The 22226-nt window shown below is 39.6% G+C and overlaps 1 protein-coding gene across 2 annotated transcripts in view; it reads right to left on the reverse strand.

Moving 5' to 3' along the window:
- Nucleotides 1-22226, reverse strand: part of MYLK (myosin light chain kinase) — a 190201-nt gene that overhangs the window by 17565 nt on the left and 150410 nt on the right. For both annotated transcript variants that reach the window (XM_079311011.1, XM_079311012.1), the window contains 5 exons: nt 11748-12050; nt 8146-8181; nt 7953-8046; nt 6745-6948; nt 2425-2642 (listed from right to left, as the gene is read on the reverse strand). In XM_079311011.1, coding sequence (XP_079167137.1) covers nt 2425-2642; nt 6745-6948; nt 7953-8046; nt 8146-8181; nt 11748-12050 — 855 coding nt within the window. The remainder of the gene's footprint in view (nt 1-2424; nt 2643-6744; nt 6949-7952; nt 8047-8145; nt 8182-11747; nt 12051-22226) is intronic.

Genomic DNA, 22226 nt, shown 5'->3' on the forward strand with positions numbered 1-22226 from the left:
TAAGATCTGTGTTTGGATATCCCTTAGTTCAGATAGAAAGCTGACAAGCTAGCTGGAAACTGTTGCTGACACTGTGTATAATCAACTGATTAAAAAATATATCTTTACAGTACTCAAAAACCATTCTCTTTTCTCCTCCAGAAGTTTATCTTAAACAATTTTCTACATGTGTTCCTCAGCACACCAAAAAAGGTCAGGAAAATATCCCGCTGCAGCTTTGGTATTTCCTGACAGTGCAAGAGAACTAATTAGCTGCAGAAGATGACTGCAGAAGGAGCTGGTCCTAATATCTTTAAAACTCATCAAAACACTGAATATCTAGAGGCACTAGCCTGCACTAGTTACAAAAAGTTAAATCTCAGAAGCTGAAGTGCAGAATCAGCCACTGCTCCCTTCAGCAATCCCTTGGCTGAGCAGTTTCTGCTCAGTCAGGGTCAGGTCTGTAGGATGAGGGCTCCAGTCCCACATCTATCAATGCCAAAGTGAATTTGACAGCCAATTTCAAGGCCACAAAGCTTGAAGGAACACAAGGAGGAGGAATGTGCCCTCAGTGCACCAAATAAGACAACTGGCAAGAAGCAGGCATTAGTGAAGTGTTTTTAGCTATTTTCGTAAGTAAATGAAATAGGAAAAGTTGTTTCCTACTCTTGGAAACCATCTCAACTGAAATGTTACAGTTGTTTTTTGCAATTAAAACAGTGCTTATGCTTTCTGAGTGTGGAATGGAAAAGACCTTTCTCTTCCTAAGGAATGCCACCCACAGTGGAGCTATCCAGAATGCCAGGCTGATGAACAGCAAACATCTACAATGGAACCTGGCAAGAATTAGCAGCATATTAAGCCAAATGAATGTACAGTGTTGTAAAATCAGAACCAGAATTAGTGCCCAGAAAAGTGGAAAAGCTGATGGATGTGAACAGGCTACTGAAAATAGGTTCTGTTTCCTAAATGTGGGCTTAACTGTGGTCTGAAGTTAAAAAGGTAGCTGAAGAAGTTTCTATAAAAAGGCCATTCTGTGTTTACTTTATATCTCTTGTTGATGGAATCCACTCAGTGCAGCAGTAAATGTACAGTTTTCAGACTGACAGCTGGAACATCATGGGCTGAAATCTTTCCCACACCTCTCACACAAAAACACCAGCACTGGAACTTAGCAGTTCATCTATTCCCTGAACAGAACTAAATCAGTTCATGTCACCCAGAACACTACCAGCTCTGTATTGGTGAAGGAGCAGAAATGGCAGTTATCTCCTTTTTTAATAAATAAAATAAACATCTTATATCTGAGTTAGCAGACTTCTTTTCCCTTATTCATTCAACAAACCATTCCTGGTTTGTTTTAGTAAAATCATAACATTGAGAATGCAGTAGTCTGTTACTTAAGTGTCAAAAGATAACAAAAGGTAGGTCGTAGTAATTCACATGTACTCCCTTAAAAATCATTATTAAAATTTTTTAGATTATTGATTTTTCAAAGATGGAAGGCAAAAGATTTCAAGTAAGTATCCACTTGTGGTCCCCATTATATAAAGAGTAGGAATTCATGTAAATTATCAATTAATGTCAGGAGAGCACAAATCTCAGCTCTCCCAGTGTAACAGGTTCATAAACTATTTTTGTTCCTTTTAATTCCTGGAATGATTTTTATTTCTTTTGTGAAAATGCAAGATGAAAAAATATCAGTGTGGGATGTTGGTGTTGTTTAATGCTGAAAACACAACTGAAAAGCTGCTTTTTAGAGCTGAACAGTATGAAGACAAGACACTTTGAAGGTCTTTGACTTTCAAGTTGCAGAACATGTTGGAAGTTTAGACCAAAATGAATGATATAAAGCAGCTAAAAAGCAGCATAGGAAGAAAAAGGGCTTGTCAAATTGAATTTCCCCTGTTGCATTATTTTTAAGTAGTGCTAACACAGCTTTTTATAGAATTCCTCTGATTTTTAACATGTATGACAATATCCTGCTGTTTAAGATAAGAAATTATAAAAATGATGGGAAAATGTAAAATTACTGTAATTATCTGAAAGTTTTTCTAGAACATCAACTTAATTTCTGCTGTTAAAAATGTTTAAAGGAATTGTAGTATTCATGAAGTATTTAGTTGGAGCGTTAGTGCTTTATGGTACCAAATGTAAATATTTTTTGAGATTAGCATTACTGTGTATTTTAGGTGGAATCTACAGGGATACCCTGCTGCAGAAACAGACAGGTAGATTCTGTGCACCTCACTGCAAACTCCTCTTGAAGATGAGGTGCCCTACTCTCATTCTTGAATGTCTTCTTTTTCCCTTCTCTATTTTTTTTCTAAAATCAGAAATATTTATAGGAAGCATCTATTTATTCTCCATACAATAGGCAGCATGAATTACTGTTTGTCCTGCCCTTTCCCCCTGTGATACTGAAATAGGCAGAGAATTCATTACCTAATCTTCTTGCGAGTCCAAAGTCAATGAGTTTGATACTTGTACCAGTCTTGTTGACACACATAATATTTTCTGGCTTCAAATCCAAGTGGACAATACCCTGCTTATGAATGTATTGAACTCCTTCTGAAATCTGCTTCATGTATTTAATGCACTCTCTCTCAGTCAGCTCAAAGTCTTCATCAATGATTCGTTCAAAGAGCTCTCCTCCAGAGACCCTATGAAAGATAGAATAAAAAGAGACTGCTGTAACATGTTCATTTGGTGAATAATCAGGCTTTCATTTAAAAGCAATACAGAGAGTTCAAGCTCAGGATGTAATCTGTGTTTTATAATGGCTTTTTCAATAGACACAAAGGTCACGTGGGAAGAATCCCCTCTTTAGTGTGGTACAAATCAATAGATGTTTTCTGTTCTGAATCTCTGTCTAGGTGAACACTGATGTTGTAATTCCAGGCAGGAGGGATTTACATCCTGCCTGTAGGACTGTGTCACCTGCAGCTGACAGTGAAGTTGTGCTCTGTGATACACATGCTTCTAACACTGCTCCTGACCCTGAGCACACACTTCCCACTTCTTCCTTCCCTCTATGATCCATCAGTGCACAAGTGCAGATAACATAATTTAAAAATAAAACTAAAATACATGGAATAAGTCCCAGGGAAAGAGGACAGAACTACAGGCAGATAAGGAAAAATTCAGGAAGAAAAAAGATGGAGAGTGACAAAGGCTGAGGGAGGAAGAATTCTGATGATAGGGTTAACTGGAATGCAAACTCAAAGGGTAAATTACTGACCCAAGTGAACTCAGAGGGAATTTCCTCCTCAGCTATGACAGGAGAAGGATATAACCCACAGCACTTTCTGTGTTGGTATTTTTAGCTCAGCCCTCATCACACTCCTTGTAGGACAATTCCATTTTAATTCTAATTTAGGATGTGAAACAATTGCGTCTTTCCAGGGTAGCATCTCCTGGATTGAACTGTTCATGCAACTGAAGTAGGATATTTTTAACCTACATTAAATAAAGCATAATTTAAGTTGTGGCTTATTGGGTTTGGTGGGTGTATTAGATTGGGGTTTTTTGTTTGAGTTTCTGTTTTGCTTTGTTTCTTTGGGATTTTTTTTAATTTTATTTTATTTTATTCATTTTTTTATTTTTAATTTTGAGTAATCTCTCAACTGAGAGATTGTATTCAAAGATGGGAATTTCTTTTTTCTTATGCTGCAGATGAATGACCCATAAAGAAAGGAGCATATAGTGAAGAGCAGCTTTGCTTTTAGAAATTAAACACACCCTGGTCTTTATATGGTTTAATATTTTGCAGCATTCATGGTTATTGCCAAATGCAATTGCACGTTTCAGTTACAGAAGGAAAACATGCAACTGAAAAGCAGCCTTGCCATGATTGCAGGTTGCCAGACACATGATTACATCCCTCACGTACCAAACTGAATTTGAAACATCTGAAGTTCTGGATGCATTTCTTGCCTTGGCTATAAAATTTCAGGAAATATGTAATTAGAAATGCTATTGTGGTTTCCTATGAATATGAAAATAGTAAGGAGAGCATATGCTTGACAAACTGAGAGGTTATGTTGGATTAGAGCACATTTGTAACACAAAGTAATAGTATTGCCAGACCTGGCAATAAACATTCAGGGGATCTAGTGTGTTGTTGCTTTGCTAAGATATTAACCAGTATGGGTGTTTATGAAAACATCTGCAGGCAAAATGTTTATATCTGGAGTGCAACTCCAAATGATAATCATCCTCACACTGAAATGCACCAGTTGTTTCTGACTGTCTAATGCAGGTAGTGACTTGTTTGTACCATGAAAGTGCCACCCCTTCCAGATCCCCAAAGGGAAAACTTTCAGAAATGGTACCATTGTCTTTTAGCATTTTTTTTAGCATATTTTAGCATATTTTAGTCAATGAACCACTGTTAATACATCTGCCTGCTGTTTCTATCATGGGAGCTCTCAACACTCTGGTAGCAATGGTAGATTAAACTGCAATGCATTTATGTGATGAATACTGTTACATCTATTTTAGGGGCCAAATCCAATTTGATTTTTGCCAGGTTAAGAAGCTGAATGAAATCAGTGTGGATGAGGTTCTACACATACACAAGAGGAAAAGTTGGCTTTATTCAAACAACTAGTTCAGAATCCAAATCTCTATTTTTTTCTGGATTCTCCTCTTTCCAGTCTTCTCTACATGAGTCATATAGGAAAATATTCTTATCTATAGAATCACAGACTACTCATCTAAGGTTTTAAGTAAGAACAGTGAGAAGAATTCAGTTTGGAGTTGCCCAGGCAAATACTCAATTGCATTTTTAAAAATCTACCTTAGAAAAAAGAACAAACCCAAGTAACTTGTACTAGCTTAAATCACATCAAGTGATAGAATGTTGTGCTGAGATTTTGTTCCACTAATGTTATTTTGCAATACAATAATCTCCTTCAGATCTATGTAAAGATAAGCTGACTATCTGAAATATATAAAACTTTGAAGCAGTCAGCCCCCAGTGCTGAATTAAAGTGACAACATTCTACTATTTTCAGATTTACTTTTTCCACTGAGATTCTTACAGTGGAACCAATGTGTTCCTATATTTGAAAAGGAAATTCCTGAGATTTGCCTCTGATTTCCAGTAAATGTTAGATGGAAACGTTTCCAGGCAAGAACACATCATTATGGTGTTTAATTTAAAAGTAATAATAAAAAACCTGATTTTATTTTGAATATGAAATCAAGCCATATAAAATAGTGTAATGAGAAATATTAAAAACAGAGAGTATGAAGTTTAAAAGGTTCCAGGAAAGGTATGGGAATAAAATTAAAATGAACAACTTAGAATAAATATCAGGAAGGAAAAGCAAAGGGTGCTTCTCATCAATTTGAGTAGAAGGAAAGCTCCTAACTGCCAGTCACTTCTAAAATCTGATTTAAAGAAACTGATAGCAAGAGAGCTGGATTTATTTGAAAAGCAAGCACTTTAACTCTGATGGGAAAGAAACAAACAGCTTGGATTGTAAGAACTTTTAAAGGTATTTCCCACAGTTTTTTTGATACACACACACAAAAAATTTATATTAATATCTACATTAGAAATGATCCCTTGAGGGCCTTTATCAACGCAGGTGCAGTTGCTGGGCTGGGATTGTGTCAGGTGAGTAATCTGACAGCAGGGAGGCTACCAAGCCACGAGGTGCCACAGGAGCACCTCCCTGCCCAGACCTGCTCTGCTCAAAAACCAAGAAACTGGCCACCCCAAACTAAAACCACATTCTAGTGAGGCTGGGTAACAAAAATATGTTAAATTTGATTGCAGATTTCTACATTTTTAAAGAGTAAAACCCCTTTGCTGTCAGGGGGAGTGACTGGAGTGTAAAGCCATATGCTGCTCCAGACTCTTTATACATCTCCCTGTTTTCCATTAGCTCTGCCAGCTCGCAGTTCCAAGCTAAGTAGGGTTGCCTTCCCTTACCATCATCAGTTTGCTCAACTGCTCAATTTAAAAATAAAAACACTTTCCTGTACATAAGTTCCAGGGTTGTAAAACCCAATCTCTGAAATATGCCAGTGCAGTAGTAGTTTGCACATAATCTAAGCAAATGCCAAGCAAGCAAAATAGACATATAGTCTCTTCTACCTCCAACAATTTATATCTTACTTAGGATTTCCAGCCAACAAAAAAACAGCTACTCATTGCATGAGAGAGCTCATGAAGTCGATGTGGCAGCAGAACTGTAACTAAAGTAAGTTTTTGGGAAAAACATCAGCACAGATCAGGGTTTTATTTCCACCTGGTACTGCCAACAGCATGGGATTCACACTACACAGGTGCATTGTGGATGATGTAAACATTGGTCATATTGGCCATTATTGTTTGTGAAGACTGTTCAACTCATGTTTGGAACTGCCTAAAGTAAAAATGTTCTCCTCCTTAACCACATTTTAGGTTCTAAATGAAAGCCCAAAATGCTGCTGACTTTGTTCCACCTCTCCCAAGCAGCCAATAAAAGTAAAGCTGCAAAAGCTCACCACACGTACTTTAAAGGAACAAGCAAACTAGACAACAGCAACTGTAGCACATTTTGACCGATTTTTAAAAGATTAACACAGATTCACTTACACAGTTTAAACAAGTTGGATAAATAATTGGAAAAACTTGTAAGATCTGAAAACCATCCAGGCCCTGCAAATCCCGAAACGTTTGACAACCCTGTGTCTGTAAGTTGCTACTTTTGTACACACAATTATTTTCAACATTATTAACTTTGTCAGTGTGCTCTGCTTTGTACTTACATTTCCAAAACCATAACGATGTTGGCTTTTTCTTCAAAGGCATCTACACATTGGACAAGTTTTGGGTGATGTAGGCAGTTCATGATGCTGATTTCATCCCTTATGTTTTCTTTTTCCTTAGCAGAATATGCTTTGAAAAATTTTCCTGCCCAAACTTTTCCATTCTTCTTTTCAACAAGCCTGAAGACTTGTCCAAATTTTCCCCTGAAAATATATAACTATACCCATGAAGTGTTTTTGCAATATACAGGCCACCACAAATAGCAGCAATTTACTAAATATTCCAGCACAACAATCTACAAAATATTCCAGCACTACCACTCCATTCTAAAATAAAAGTGTCTTAGTATTAAGTACTATTCTATATTGATCTGCAAAATTTTTTAATGAATACCACATTTAGAGTTACTCTGCCATTCCAGTTAGCAAGTCTTATATAGGAGGGTTCAAAAATTGGGACTCCTATCAGGATTTACTTCAGGTCTTTCTGCACACAATTTTCTATAGGTCATACACCTCTGAAGGGGCAGCATATGGGACATCTTAGGTACAGGATTTAGGTAAAATCAGAATCTGAATGCCCAAGGCTTCAGTATTGTTGTTTTCTTTTGCTGTAATGACAATTCTACCTCTGTGTTACACTTCTCAGGATTTGTTCATGGCAGCACAGGGGATCCCCTGGCCTTCAACACTGACCACTGAAAGATTATCATGGCCTGCAGTTCACACCACCACGAGTTGGGGCCCTGAGAAACACAGCCAGGCTAATCACTGATCTTCTCTCAGCAATAGTATTAATGCTCTTGGGATTATGGCTGCTGTCAACAGAAATTCCAGCCCATGGACAGGATAATCTTATTACCACTAACGGACAGAATGGAAATGCCAGTTCACAATGTGTAACTTTTTTTCAGATAGCTTTTAAGACACTGAAAAACTAATTAATCCTCTAGCTTTGTTCATTTGTGGGCTTCATTTTCCTTGCCAGAAATACATGTAGTGCCTTTTTAAAATTATCAGCTAATAGGAGCAAAGGATCTTTATGGAATGGAGGCCAATGTATGTTAAAATCTACTTTTACCGCAACAAAGGAGCCCAACTGGGATGCTGAAAGTGCAAGACAGTCAAAGAATAAATGCACATGATCTTCATAATTGGCTGCTAGCCTTGAAAATTGTGTGTGTTCAAAAGCTCAGCCCAGTACTTACGACCCCAGTCTTTCTTCGATGTTGTAGACGTCTGACACTTTCTGTTCTGTGTTGATCGTAACCGTCCGATATTCGATCTCTGTTTCTTTCCCCTCTACAAAAAAGCATTAAGGACCATGATTAAAAACTCCCAGAAAATGTGAAGGAAGGTCACAGATTTGCATTTGTCCTGTTTAAAGCATGCACTTCTTACCATCGTCAGATAGCTCTGCTTCATCCTCTTTAGGTTCTGTGAGGAAAATAAAAAGGCATGAATAACTTTTTATATAAGATATTCAAATTATTCACATTCACATGGACAACTGATAGACCCTATGGAAAAACAGCAAAAAGCAGCCAGGTAGTTTGTGCATTAACTTAATAATTAAAATCTTCACCACTTCTTCATCACTATTGACTACCCAGTCACAATCTAGTCACCATTTCTGAATAAATCAAGTTCCTGTGGTTTGCAGTACATGTCAATTATACCTGCCTATTGGAAACATCAGCATACTGCATCAATTCAAAGTCATCTAAGAATTACCTTTAGAATACCTCAGGGAAATAGAAATTAAATTAAAAATATTAAAATCAATAACACTTCTTGTTCAATGACAATTTTTTCTTGGCTTTGATGTGCCTTTTTTGAATTGTGAAACCACAGGTTAGGCAAGTCTGTACATGAAAAGTTTCCCTGCAAAGTGTCCAGACAAAGTTTTCATACTGAAGATATTGAAAAAGTCTGAACAGCATGCATTCCCCTGAACATGGCTGAATTTTGTAATCATTGAGATCCAAAAGGAGCCTCAGTTCTGCAGGCAGACTCAAAGACAGGTGAACCCAGTGACCTAAGTCAGAGTAAAAGCTGGCCTGAGTGTCCTGATTTTCATTGCTAATTTTCATGGACATGAGCTGCCTGTAGCACTGCTTTTTGCCTGTGGGTATGAAGGGAAAGGGGTTATGGCTGGAATGTTGTTATACACCATTTAGTCTGCTTGGGCTTGCTCCTAAGACCTGTGGCTGTGACCAGTGATTTGAGAAACTGCAAAGACTGTTTGTTACATAGAGACCTGTTAATTCTGCTGTAGCTGCTGAAGCTGCACTTTGCCATCACACAGTGCAAGCCTAACCAAGGGATTTATCCCCCTGAGTCAACAGATCTGTGTTATGAAACATTAATGCAGTACTCTGAGTGCTCTTAGGTGCTTTACAGTACAGAGTTAGATGCAGAGGATGAGAACAAAACAGAAATAAAGCGTGTAGGGGGAGCAGATAGCTGGTCTGAGGCATCAACCTTTCACAAAATGCTGCATCTGTGTGTTGGCAGCAAAGCCAATCAAGTGGACAAAGTCTGTGGCTAAAGCCTTCCTCTCTTTTTTTTCTGGGGTTGCAACCCTTGCATATTCCTGCACAGACAAGCTGGTTTGCAGAGATCTACCAGAAGAGCAGGGAGGGAAGGGAGCCTGCTGCACCCGGGGTAACTGTCCTCAGACCTTCCTCAGCTACAAACCACTCCTGCACAGAGCACATTGCATTTTCCTCCCCTTTTAAGGGCTGTGTAAGGGAGCTGCTCCCAGCAGGCTGCCAGTAGGTAATGTTTGCCAAATATTGCTTAGGCAAGAAGTCAGTGCCCGGTTCTGCAGTGACACTGCATTGAGGCCACTGAATAGAAACACTGTGGTCCACCAGTGGAAACCTAAATTATGTAAGTGGTACATATCTGAACTTGGTGAGTGCTGAGCAGCTGTGCTAAAACCTTTCTCAGAAGTGAGTCAAACTCAGAAGTGAGTACCAAATTTTCCTCAAACATGACAATGCACTTTTTAACCTGTTGAGATTTACAACCTTATTTTAGTTTCTTTTAAATGCACAGTGAAAATTTAGCCATGTCTTTCTTCACTAAGATCATACTGACACTACTAATATGTGCTGGCCACCTCAGTATAAAAATCAGTAATCAGACTTCCTGGAAGCCTAGAAAATCCTGAGTTACTCAGCTAAGTGTTTACATAGATGGCAGCTTAAAGTCGTGACTTTGGCAGGTTCTGAACATATGCATTTTCCACTGCTTTTAATTAAAGCACCAGTTATATTCACACACTCGAAAAATCACAGTTTACAGGATTTGTTCTTTTTCCACACTATCTGCAATACCAAGAATTGAAATCAATGAGCCCTGGAATTGAGAGCACAAAGACAACCTCCCCGCTCCTGCAAAGAGAATACATTTTCTTTTTCCTCAAAACATTTTTTCTGTTGCTTTTAAAAAATGTGTATCACAATGAGTCATACACTTTCTAGCCTTTTATACTAAATCTGTGTAAGAAAATGCTCAGACTAAAATGGAAAAATAGCTTGTTTGCTTTGATCCACTATAGGTAGTGGTTGCTCCAGGAAAAACATAGAGAATAGTCAGGTCTCCAACCCTAGAAGGTGTTTGTCCTGCAACTAAAGAAAGAGGGCATTCAAACACAGGGAATTTTATTATGAAGAGCCAATACCATCTAGCTTCCTTTCAATTTTATTGCTACTCCTAATGTTATTTTTCCTGCATTGAAGAGAAATTGCATCTTGATTTAGATTGGTTTTAAACCTTGCAAATAGAAGGAAGTAATTCCTCAGCATGCATCCCATTTAACACTTGAAGAGAAATATGATTTACTTGTCTTTGAGAGGCTTACACAGTTGTGTGATGCTGCATCACCTAGCTATCATTTTGTCTTCCTTTAGCAATAAAAGATAACTTCACAAGGGTTATGTGGAACACTTCAAGCTCCAAAGACCTGCACATGTTAATGAAGAGGGAGAGACACAACACACAGTTCACTCCTCAAAGACAGGAAAAATGGTCAAATTTGTTATTCCTGGTCTGTGCTTTTTAGTAAGGTGACTGTCAAAGTCATCCTTGCACACTAGGTAGATGGAGATGTGCACAAAAATATGTGGACACTTTCTGGTATTGAAAAATAATGCTGACATTTGTATTTCAAGTTTTAGTATCAATTCCTGAGTAATTTCTACAATGATCCAACTGTCCCTGTTAGCCCTTTGAGAAGACCTTAAACAAAAATTAAGAAGTAAAATATACTGAAAAATATTTTTAAAAGTACATGCAACCCCTAAAAAATATTTTTGGCATCCTTAATGCTGCAAAACCAACATGCTTAAAAATGGATAGCCTTGAATTCACAGGCTGGGTGTACTAGGGGACACAGGCCTGAGGTACACTATCATGCTGGAATTGAAAGCATGGGAACTACAGCTAGCTTCAAGGTGCCAATTTATTTTCTGCTGCATATTCTGTGCTTGGCTAGCAGCAAGCACATTCATTATTTCCAAGAGCAAATTTGGGATAGTGTTTATGGTTTGTTTTTCCATGGTGCGTCCAGTATAAACTATAATTAATCCATTGGTGTATTTCAGGTAAGCTACCAACCATAATTTTCCAACTGGGCATAGACTGAATGTGTAACATCTGTGAAGAGTTTCATTTCCCATTACCTGTGCACTGAACTGCAGAATTCTGTCAGCCAGCACTCACTCAGCAAGCCAGAACGAGAATTAGTGCTTGCTTTCACAAGGCAGGGATTTGGGAATCCTGAAGCCAAGTTCCCACACCGCAGGCATGCAAAACTGATGTGCTCAGACCCCCAAATGTAGTGTGTGAAGAACTTGAGCACAGTTACAGCCCAGCACAATCATTCACAGCAGAGACACGTGGGAAGGAGGATGTGCAGCTCTCTGGCCTGACTAAGGAACACTTAAGGAAGCGTTTAAGTGAACTGAGACGTTTTTTCCCTTGTAAGAACCAACCTTCTTGTTTCTCTCCGACTTTTACCAGCTCGGACTCCTGGCTGGGCTCGCTGATGCCGTAGACGTTGGCGGCGCGCACGCGGAATTTGTACTCGCGGTCGGGCTGCAGGTCCTGCACGTTGAAGGAGGTGCTGCGGCAGGTGGTGAGGTCCGTCCATTTGTTATCGGCAGAGTTCCAGATCTCCACGGTGTAGGACTGCACGGCGCTGCCCCCGTCGTAGGAGGAGCCGTACCACGAGAGGGTGAGCGAGGAGCTGCGGATGTCGGACGCGCACGGAGTGCCGGCAGGAGGGTCTGGTTTGTCTGCACAAACACACAGCGCGCACCGTGAGGAGCAGAGCTTCCATCGGGGTGTTCCTGACCCTAGCTGACAGCCCTTCTCTTTCCATGCCATTGCTCTGCTTCACGGCTCTTTTGTAGCAATTGTGGAGACTAAAACCAGTCCCAGCTATGCCTGCAACATCCCATGAGAGTGAACCCACTCCTTGGTGATCTTCCTCAGAGAACACCCCTGTAACTGTCCCATTGCTGTGATGTGCTTCCTTCTGCTCCCTTCACCTGCTCCTACACTTCAGGGCCACTGCTCACCTTCACTGACTCCACTCTTCCAAACACACCTGAGTAGCAGAAATACTAGAACCAGTTTGTTGGCATAGAATCAAGGCCTTGAAGGGTGACAAGTTTATCTGCCAACAATTTAGTGAACAAATTCACCTATGTGCAGTTTTTGGAAGTGCATTTTGCGGTAAGAAGGAGTTCAACTTAGAATATATAATTTAAATAGTGAGATTTTTAAAATCTCATATGCATTCTGGAAATTTTTGAGGAAGTGGAAGATAGAAACTTCTGTATTTCCTCAATTGAAGACTGCTACTGAAGCCGTTCTTAGATGAGCAGATCCAATATCACCAGAACCTGGCTTCCAGATGTGCAGCCAACTATGCAAACACCTGAGAAAATACAAAAGCCTTGCAGTTGTACAACTTTTTCAGGATTTAGTCTAATGATTAATTATTGAAATTAATGTTTTTCTAAGGCAGAAAAATGATGAGTTTTAAAATAAATTGCCACAAAATAACTGTGGAAGTTAAACACTTCAAAAGACTTTTAAGGGAACAAATTGCTTCTCTGGAAATAATCCTCTCAGAAATAATCTAGCAAAATCTACAAAATAATGATGATGTTGATGTGGATGAGCTAGTGGTCAAAGTTTGAAAGAGAAATCAAAGGATGGGATAAATGAGAGAAGATGAAAAGTAAAGAACAGAAAAAGTATGAGATGCTAGAAACAGTGGTTCCACTGAAGATGGACTGAGAAAATCCTATCCCATTTTGCTTGTTCAAGCTGTTAATGGATATTATCACTTTCCCTGCAGGAAAGGCAGAGCTGACAAAGCAGCCAAAAAATACTGCCACTTTCTCAGCAATAAAAACATCTAAATGCTGTTGTAGATTTTGATAAAAGCCTCACTGTGACAGACTACATCCCTCTATACTCAAATTATCATTCCTAGGAAAATTACCAAACTGACAGAAATAGCCACAATTTGTCAGAAACATGCCTTTGGTTCTTGGACAGAGGAACCTCTCCTCTGACTGCTGTGGTTTAAGTCATAGAGAGGGAAATTAGGACAGTCAAATCTGATCAAGATAGTTAAGTATCAGTTCACTATTTGGAACAGTGCAAGTTTAATTGCCCAGTGACTTCCCTGAAAAAAAAAAAAAATTAGTCCATTGTGATGGAAAATACATCTCCCTTCACAACTTAAACATATCAGAAGATATATATAAATAGAAATTTTCAAGTATGAGGGAAAAGACTGAGCAGGAGGGAGGGAAGTGGACACCAAGTATGCCAGCATTCAGTATGAGAACCCCCAGGTGGAAGAAAAAGTGATTGTCAGAATCAAGATGAACTTTGTTCATTTTGGCAACACTTAAAACACCATTCCACTAGGAGTCATCATTATACAGCACATCTCTTGTTAAACCCATCAGAGACCAGATGTCCTTAACCTCTGGAACAGCTTATTGTCCTGCTTAGTGGTCACATTTTACTCACCTCATTTTCTGGCAGAATGGAAGGGGCTATTAGCAAGCTGGAATTTATAGAATAGATATATAATGAACTTAATCACAGAGAAGTTACATGATTTGTCCAAGATTAGAAAGAGATTGTAGCAAAGATGAGAACTGAATCTTGATCTCCTGGTGCCCAAACAGCAGCACCTCTCTTCCCTGTACTGGTCCTGTCCCAGCCTCCCTGGAGCTGCAAGAAGTGAGAATTCAGTGCCCACACCATTTGCAGTATCAGCACATTTGTACCATACCCATAGCAGCCATCAGAGAGCTGCTGGCATGGTACACATGGATTGTATGAATTTAGTCAGACAGTGGCAACAGCATCTTCTTTTCACTACAACTTGTTATCCTTGCAGACCTTGCTGGGAATGATTTTCTGTCCTTCTCAAAATCTTTACAGAAGTGGAATATTCAGGCCTGTGTCATGTTTTCTTATGTAACCATCACTGCATCATCTCAAAATGCAGACAGAACTTGACTAAGTAACAGCTGATTTATCCTAAATCCAAACAGAACAGAGCAGTTGCAGATAACAGGAGGAAAATACTTTGAAGAAAAAGCCAAGCCAGTAGTCCATCACCTTACAGTGGCATCTGTTGAGGTTTGTCAAAGCAGTGCAGATTCTCTGACATCTGGTATGCACACAGCCAAATCTGGATGTATGTGTTGCTTTAAAAAGAAAGTGTTCAGGGCTGTGCACTGAATTTATATAAGAAAGTGTGCCTATGTTTCAGTATTTGCAGAACACAGTAGCCTGCTTCCTGTGCAGGACATGAAAATACACTCTCATTGCTGACTTTCAACACACTTCTGTTTCCAAATGAAACTCTGGACATGATTTATCAGTTTCCTAGGCCTCAGTTTCCTCAGTGAGCTCTCTTTCCATGACTCACCTAGACAACTGCAGTCCCAGCATGGTTTACAGAAGCAAGGCTCAGGTGTGTGAGCACTGCAGAGAAAACATTCATGGCCAAGGGGATAGCAGTGGCAAAGGAAATGCTGCATGGCTTTAGACTAGTATCTGTTAGCCTGTTATCTGTATTTCTAAGGCATTTTTCTCAGTAGGCAGAGATGAAAACCTGCAACCTTGTCTGGACTCTACTGAGCTGGAAAGATGCACGTTTCTGTTTGAAGTCTATCATGTGCTGCTGCTTGCAGAGCTGTGCAGTGTATAAATACTGTAGTAGCTGCTATGGGAGATCATAAGCAGGAATGAAAGCCTAATCTTTGCTCTTTTTTAATATGACAGATGTATATGTACCATTTTACCATGCTTAAAAGTGACTTGATATCAGACTGGATGGTATTCTACAGCTCTGTGCATCCAGAGAATCTGCAGATGGTCTCTCCATGTGTCTGTTTTGTTTCTCAGTAGTTTACTCTATAGGGATTTTAAAGGTTACCCTGTATTCATCTGTCTGTATTGAAAGCTAGAATATTTTGCCAAACTACATTCCCTTCTGGAATATGAACTCTCATCAGCACAATTAACTGCTTCCAATAAAAACATCCCATGAGTTGAGGAGGAATGTGGAAGACAAGCACAGCTCTCTATTTTGTCCTTCTATTTCAGTGTTTACCATTAATGTCCCTGAGCTGCCTGTCTCCAATATTCTGCTGGATGTCATGTGCAGCTTTTGACATGCACAATCATATTTCATACTTAGGCTTTTATTATGAGGGCTTTACATTGGCTTTAATGGACGACAATTTTGTTCTTCCTTTTCTGGAATAACCCATAGCTACAATCCAATATGTGAGCTAGAAGGAAGGGAGAGGATCCAAAAGTGCACTTGTGCACATTTCTTTAGGAGAAGGAACTAATTTAAAATACTGAGGTCTAACTTCAATTTTACTGTTACATGCAACAAAAGAAAGCCACCATAAAGTATCTTAACTATATGAAACTAGGAGTACTCCAGCCTTGGCTAGCTTACAGCACTTACATAACCCCTAAATCAAGACTTAAGATGTTCTAGATGATCATGGTCAGACTGGCTCTATCCACACAGTCCTGTTGAACCTGGTCAGAATCCCACAAACTCCAATGCCTTTGCATGTAAATCTCTCTAGGAATATGGGCTATAGGGCTGCCCCAAGCTGCCTTCCAAGGCCTTGTGGCAGGCAAGGGGCTGGATAAGCAGATACCTTGGCCTCAAACCTGACCCAGGCACTGTTTGCACAGCAGAACAGAGACTGCATTAAGTTACTGACACCAGCAGCACAGAGGAAGCAGCAGGAGCAGCTCCTGTGTGCTGTGAGCCATAAACCAAGCAGAGAGGAGTAAGAGGAGACTGGAGTGATGTGAAGAAGGGCTCTACTGCTTTGTAGCCCTTTGTGCTCCAGCAAACCAGGCAGATTAAAACCCCTTGCTTCTCAACAAAGGGAGGTGTAAATTACCACTACCCCAAAAGCAAGGAGGTCAGATTCCAGTTTATTCTTTGTGGTGTGTATTCCTTGATAATGATAATGTGATGAGCTGGCCCCACATGAAGTGTTTAAGCCCCTTTTAAGACCATAACAGCACTGAAACACACACTCGTTATTTACTCTCAAACTGAATTCAGCTGCACTCCTTCCTCAGATAAATTCTCAGAAGCATTTTGGTAAACAGGTTTTGATGACACAGCCTGAAGTAAACTTTAATTAATTTGTATGTGTGCACTCTGAGAAGCATAAAACATAATCATACTCGGTCTTTAAATCATTGCTATTTATCAGACAAATTTGACTTGATGCCATTGCCTTTTTTTCCAGTGGTGTATTGGTTAGAGCACGTTGCTAATAACACCACAGTTGTGGGTTCAATCCCTGTACAGGCCATTCACTTAAGGGCTGGACTCAGTGATCCTTGTGGGTCACTTCTAACTCAGAATATTCTGTGATTCTGTGAAAATTCCTTTGCATAAGCAAAGGGACTTTCTCTCTGCAGAGGTGGTGAACCCACAGCTCATCCAGGACACCCATGTGACATAAGACTGTGCAATCTAGACCTCACTGCCTTCTCCATATGGCTCAGTTTACAGAGCCCTCAGAACACAAGAACCATTCCAAGAGACCAAAAAAGGCAGCAATCTCCTTATCTAACTGAGTGCAGGGAAATGGAAATTGTTCTGCTACTTGCTGTGAGGGTCAGGCTGAGCCAAGGCAAGGCAATAGAGTTTGCTGTGCATTAAGAGCTTGCACGGCCCTGGCTCTTAAGCAGAGATATTGTTCCAGCAGAAAGCCTCTGAAAACTGAGAACAGTATAACCACAGCCTCTGAAAAGTTTTTTTTTCCCTTTCTTTTATGAACAGAGACAGCATTGAAGCAACGTCTCTAAAGAAGAAGTTTTCTTTATCGGGTCTGAAAATTGGTTTGTTTTCTTTCTAAATCCAGTTATCATATTACTGTATAATACTATTATTAGCTATTGTGATATTTGTCTGCCAGATAAAGAACAGACAGAAAGAAACAATTTAATTCCATTCCACAAGCTGTTTAGCCAGGGAAGGTATTTAATATGCTGCAAAAGCCAGTTGAACACTGTCCATGCCGACAGCACTGGCAAAGCTTTCATTTGAAATCCATCAGCAGGAGAAAAGCAGAACCATAAAAGGTCATAACTGAAGTCGGCACTATCGCTGACAGGGCCCGGGGTCATGGCTGAGCTCGCTGCTTTGCTTGGAAAACTACGCCCTGCTGCTCTTTTCCCAAGGGAGAGGAGTGCTGCAAGTAGAGATATTACCCCTTAACACCTATGAAACTAGTGTGCACCCTGTATGTTACTGTACCACAGCTTTAGGATAAAGCTAAACTAGAAAATGCCTGCATTTGCCTGCAAAAAAACTCAAGAAAAACTGAAATGAACTTGAGTTTTCTCCTAATGAAACAGCCTCCCCAGCAGAGGCAAGGACCTCATGGTAAAGATCTGTTAGTCCAGGCTTTGAAATTTACACCTCCCCTATGAAATACACTGCAGAATACTCTCAGCACATTGCTCCTCTTAACAACTCTGCCATAAAACTAAGTTATTTAAAAACTGCCCTTTTGAGACTTGTGGATAAAGCAGCTCACAAATACTGGTGGCCCAGAGCATCACTTTGTGCTGTTGGGGTAACTGAGGCATGGAAGTGTAAAATGACCTTGCTCAAGGACACACAGGAGAAGGGAGCTGAGAACGAAACCAGAGCTCACCACTCCCACGCAAATGCCCTCAGCACAAGAACATCTCTTTCTGCCACAGGTCTAATGGAACAAACAAATATATAAAGCATTCTCAGGAGCCTTTTTCTAAACCATCTGCTCCTGAGCCTGAATCAACAAGCTGTTCAGATTACTCATGTGCTGCATGTTCGGTATCTGCTTTGATAACTGATTGAATTAGAGCTCCCAAACCTGCCCACTGAAACAGAGTAAATTTTAGGAGTTTCCCTAGTAGGAGGATCAGTGGATTAGTATCCACTGGAGTGAGTTTGGGTCCTAGGAATCCCATGTTTGCATGCAGGAATTGTGATTAATCATTTTTTAGTAACTAGGTAAAATACGGGAATTTTGTTGAAATTGTCAAGATATTTATTTTCTTCTTCTTCAAAAAAGCTGAAGGTAAGCATCAGAAAAACAACAATGCATGGAGTTCTACTGGAATTTCTAACAGAAATGACATTGAAACTACATGGCCATTCAAGGGATAACCCTGGATTAGTGTGCCAGCACTGATGCATAGAGCAGTGTAAGCTGGTTTTCCTCTACACATTTTTGTCTTTCCATGAATATTTAGTTTTGGTACAGCTGCAGAGTTTTGCCACTATGCATTAGTAGGAAGCTGACAGTGGAGGTTACTACACTCTTGAACTATAACAGCAGCAGCATAAGACATCTCTTCCTTAACCACCAGTGTAGTTACCCTTTAACCATAAACCCAGTGACAAAAATACTCCAGCAATCCAGAGGAATTTGAAAGGTTGAAGGTTACGAGTGAGTCCACCCACATGTTATTAGGAAATTCACTGCATTCTTGACCTGACTGTAAACAGGGAATCACATGGATACTGCAAGATATAATCTGATGCTTTTCAAAAGAAGAACTTCAGAATTGTTCGTATTTGCACTTCTGAGCTGCAATATTCAGTGTCAAAATGTCTATGGATGTCTCGCTACACTGTCTGCTTCCCAGATGTCTGCACTTAACTTTTCCAGAGAGGGAACACAGAGCCTTGACCACTGGGTCCTCTCTGTCTGAGTGGTGAGCACTGTGCCAGATTTCTCAGCATCTCACACAGTGCATTCACAGTTCTGAAAGGGCCACTGTGCACTGCTGGTTTTGCTACCATATTTCCTCGTAACAAAGTTTTTGGGGCAAAAAACAAGTGCTAATAAAGCTTGTATATGTGTGACTTGTGGAACCAGAACCAAGCCCTTCATAGCAGCAATTAATAATCCTACCATTACATTCAATGACTATTGGAGTTAGTGATGATCAGACCTTGTTGTCAACTTGTATTTTCTCATCATGCTTGGAAAGACTGCCCTCACACAGATTCTGCTAAAGGCATAGAGGTAACACCTTCCTCACAGAAAGCAACTTCCCCATCCCAAGTCAAGTATGAAATGAAGTAGAGGAGCAGGTATTAGTGAATTCATGTTATATTACTTGCATGACTGTGCTTATCTAAATAAGCAACATGCTTATTTAGATATATATATATATATATATATATATATATATATATATATATATATATATATTTGTGTGTGTCCTTGAGTACTTGGTTTATCACTTTCCAACAGCAGAGAAGGCTGTAAAACACAGTACATGCACCAATGATGACAGTAACAAAAAAAAAAATTAACTTTTAACTTTAGGCCTCTCAGTGTCTAATGGCATTGCTCTCATTCTTTTGCATACATCTACCATAGAGCTTACTAATCACCATGATATTTATATATGGTGTTTGTGTATAATACATATACATATATACACACAAAATACCACATCAGGAACAGTAAAAATCCCAAAGGATTTATAAAAGACAAACAAGGTTGGTCAAAATCAGCCTCCAGTTAGGTAGAACGTGTATTTCTGCTTCTGTATTTAAAAAAGTTAAGGACAGCACTAATATCCAAAGTATTCACTAAACACTGATTATCAAAACCCCCTGAATAGCAGGCATGGAAACATGAAGCAATATGCCCAAAAGCATGTGGCAAGCTTGTGGCATAGCTGCAGAACAGATTATTTCTCTAGTGCAAGATACCCTCCCTTGTTGAATACTGTATTTTTCTTACTCTTTGTCATAGTACCCAGCTTTAGCCAGTAGGAAAACAAAATTTCTTTTTCAAAGGTGGTTATAGACCTGGGGCTATCACACAGCTAAAATGTTCACAGTAATAAATTTGATAAAGAGATCAAATACATCCAATAAATGGCATGAAAGGAATGAATATTCCTAGCTGTTATTGTAATGTGAGGGCTCTACCTTGCCTAAATCAGTCATATTTTACACTAAGCTCCTCACTGGCTCATTTAACAGCTTTGGCAACACAAGTCCACTTCAATCTGACACACTGTCTGCTATAAATCATTAGCTCAATCTCACATCAAGCTGTTTTGATTTTGGAGCAGAAACACGTTACAAAATTTCCCCTGAGAGATCAGTCAGCTAAGGAAATTGCTTATTTAAGAGAGCTGATCCTAACAACAAAGGGCTCAATATGGACATTTTGGGACCAGTCAACCCTTTAAAAGAAGACACTGCTTAACTTGGATGTCTCACAGACTTGCAGGTCTCCCAATACTATTAATGTTTGTACAAGGTTACACAATGAATCACAAGGCTCAGTCCTTGTGGCTGAGTGCTGTGTGCTCAGCACCACACCATTATTTTAAAAATCTCCTTTAATTGATTTATGTATCAGAGCATCTGCTGTGTGGATTGCACACAGCTCACACTGGAGGCTGAGAGTAATGGACATTTTGTTCATTGACATTCCTTAAAGGAAATAAAATTCCTTAGAATGAAGTTGGGCTTCTTTCAAGAGCATCCTTTCCCATGGCCCAAACTGCATAAAATCATAAACTATTTAAATGCTTTACATGTCAGAACCCTTGCACAGTTCAATTAAGATTGTAGAGGCCTGAGTCTGACAGTTAAATTTAAGACTTTGGGAGCTAAATTCAAAGGAATGCAGGGTATCTTTGTTTCCCTAAATGTCATTATTAAAAATAATTTCTACAAATTGTACTCAGAGTTTACAATCTAAGACTCAGGGTTTAAATCATAGCAGGATTATTTCTGATTTGAATCTCGGCAGATAAGCTCAATCCTTTGTCCTCTGGAGGTTAAGTTAATGATGGGGTTTTTTTGTGAAGAAAGGTCTTTGAAGACTGCAAGTATACAACCAAGATCCAGGATGGTTTTAAATACCCTCAGGAAGGTCTTTAGACCTTCTGTTCAAAGCAGGATCAGCTATAAGGTCAGACCAGATTGTTCAGATGCTTATCCAGTCTGAACTTGAATACCTCCAGGGATGGAGACTGCACAACTTTGCTGGGCAACCTGCTCCTTGACATGTGTTTCAGTCAGAATTTAATTTGAGAAATGTTTATTGGAGTCTTTCACATAAGAAACTTGCCCATCAGCATGAAGACTTTGAAACCTACATGGGTGTAACAGGTAATAATAAAACAAACACATCTTTATTTCTGTATTTATTTTGTTTTATATTTTAACAAATGTCTTTGATTTGCTAAAATTCAGAAGAGCCAAGCCTTTTAGCTAGCCCTTTGAGAAATGCAGCTCAGACACACTCCTCCAGAAAGCAAGTGTTCTGTATTTGCACTTTCAACACATTCAAGGCTCAGTTGTGCAGTGTGGTCAGACTGCAGAGTTTTAAGCACACAGCACACACATGGATGTGCCTTTTCTCAGTAAGCTCACAGGGAGGCAGCTCACACAGATTTTAGAGCCTTGTTGTAGAGGGCTGAGGCAAACAGAGCTGATCTCTAACACCAGAGTTCCTCCACCAATGCTTGTTATGAAAGTGGGGTCAGGGCAGGCAGGGCAAGTTTCTTACCAGTACTTGGGATGGAGCAGAGAGAATGGATAGGCAGGAATTTAGGACTAAGGATGAGCTTTGGTAGACTCAGAAGTCTCAGGTTTCTCATTTTCAGAGAAATACAAGCTTCCCTATTTTGACTGATTTTGGCTTCAGAGAAAAGTACCTTCCAACTTCAGTGAACATTTGACACCTTTAAAGGTGCAAACAGTGTGAAGGATTTTATCTCACTACTAAGTTTCTAACCCCCTTCCTAGAAGGAAGACATTTTTGCTCCCTTTCCCCACATTTTTGAGTGCCCAGATGGAAGAATCTGGCCTTAAAATGTGTGTGCAGCAAGCTGGGAGCTGTGAGGCCTTG

This window comes from Erithacus rubecula (assembly GCF_903797595.1).
Source record: "Erithacus rubecula genome assembly, chromosome: 8".
Classification (NCBI taxonomy): domain Eukaryota; kingdom Metazoa; phylum Chordata; class Aves; order Passeriformes; family Muscicapidae; genus Erithacus; species Erithacus rubecula.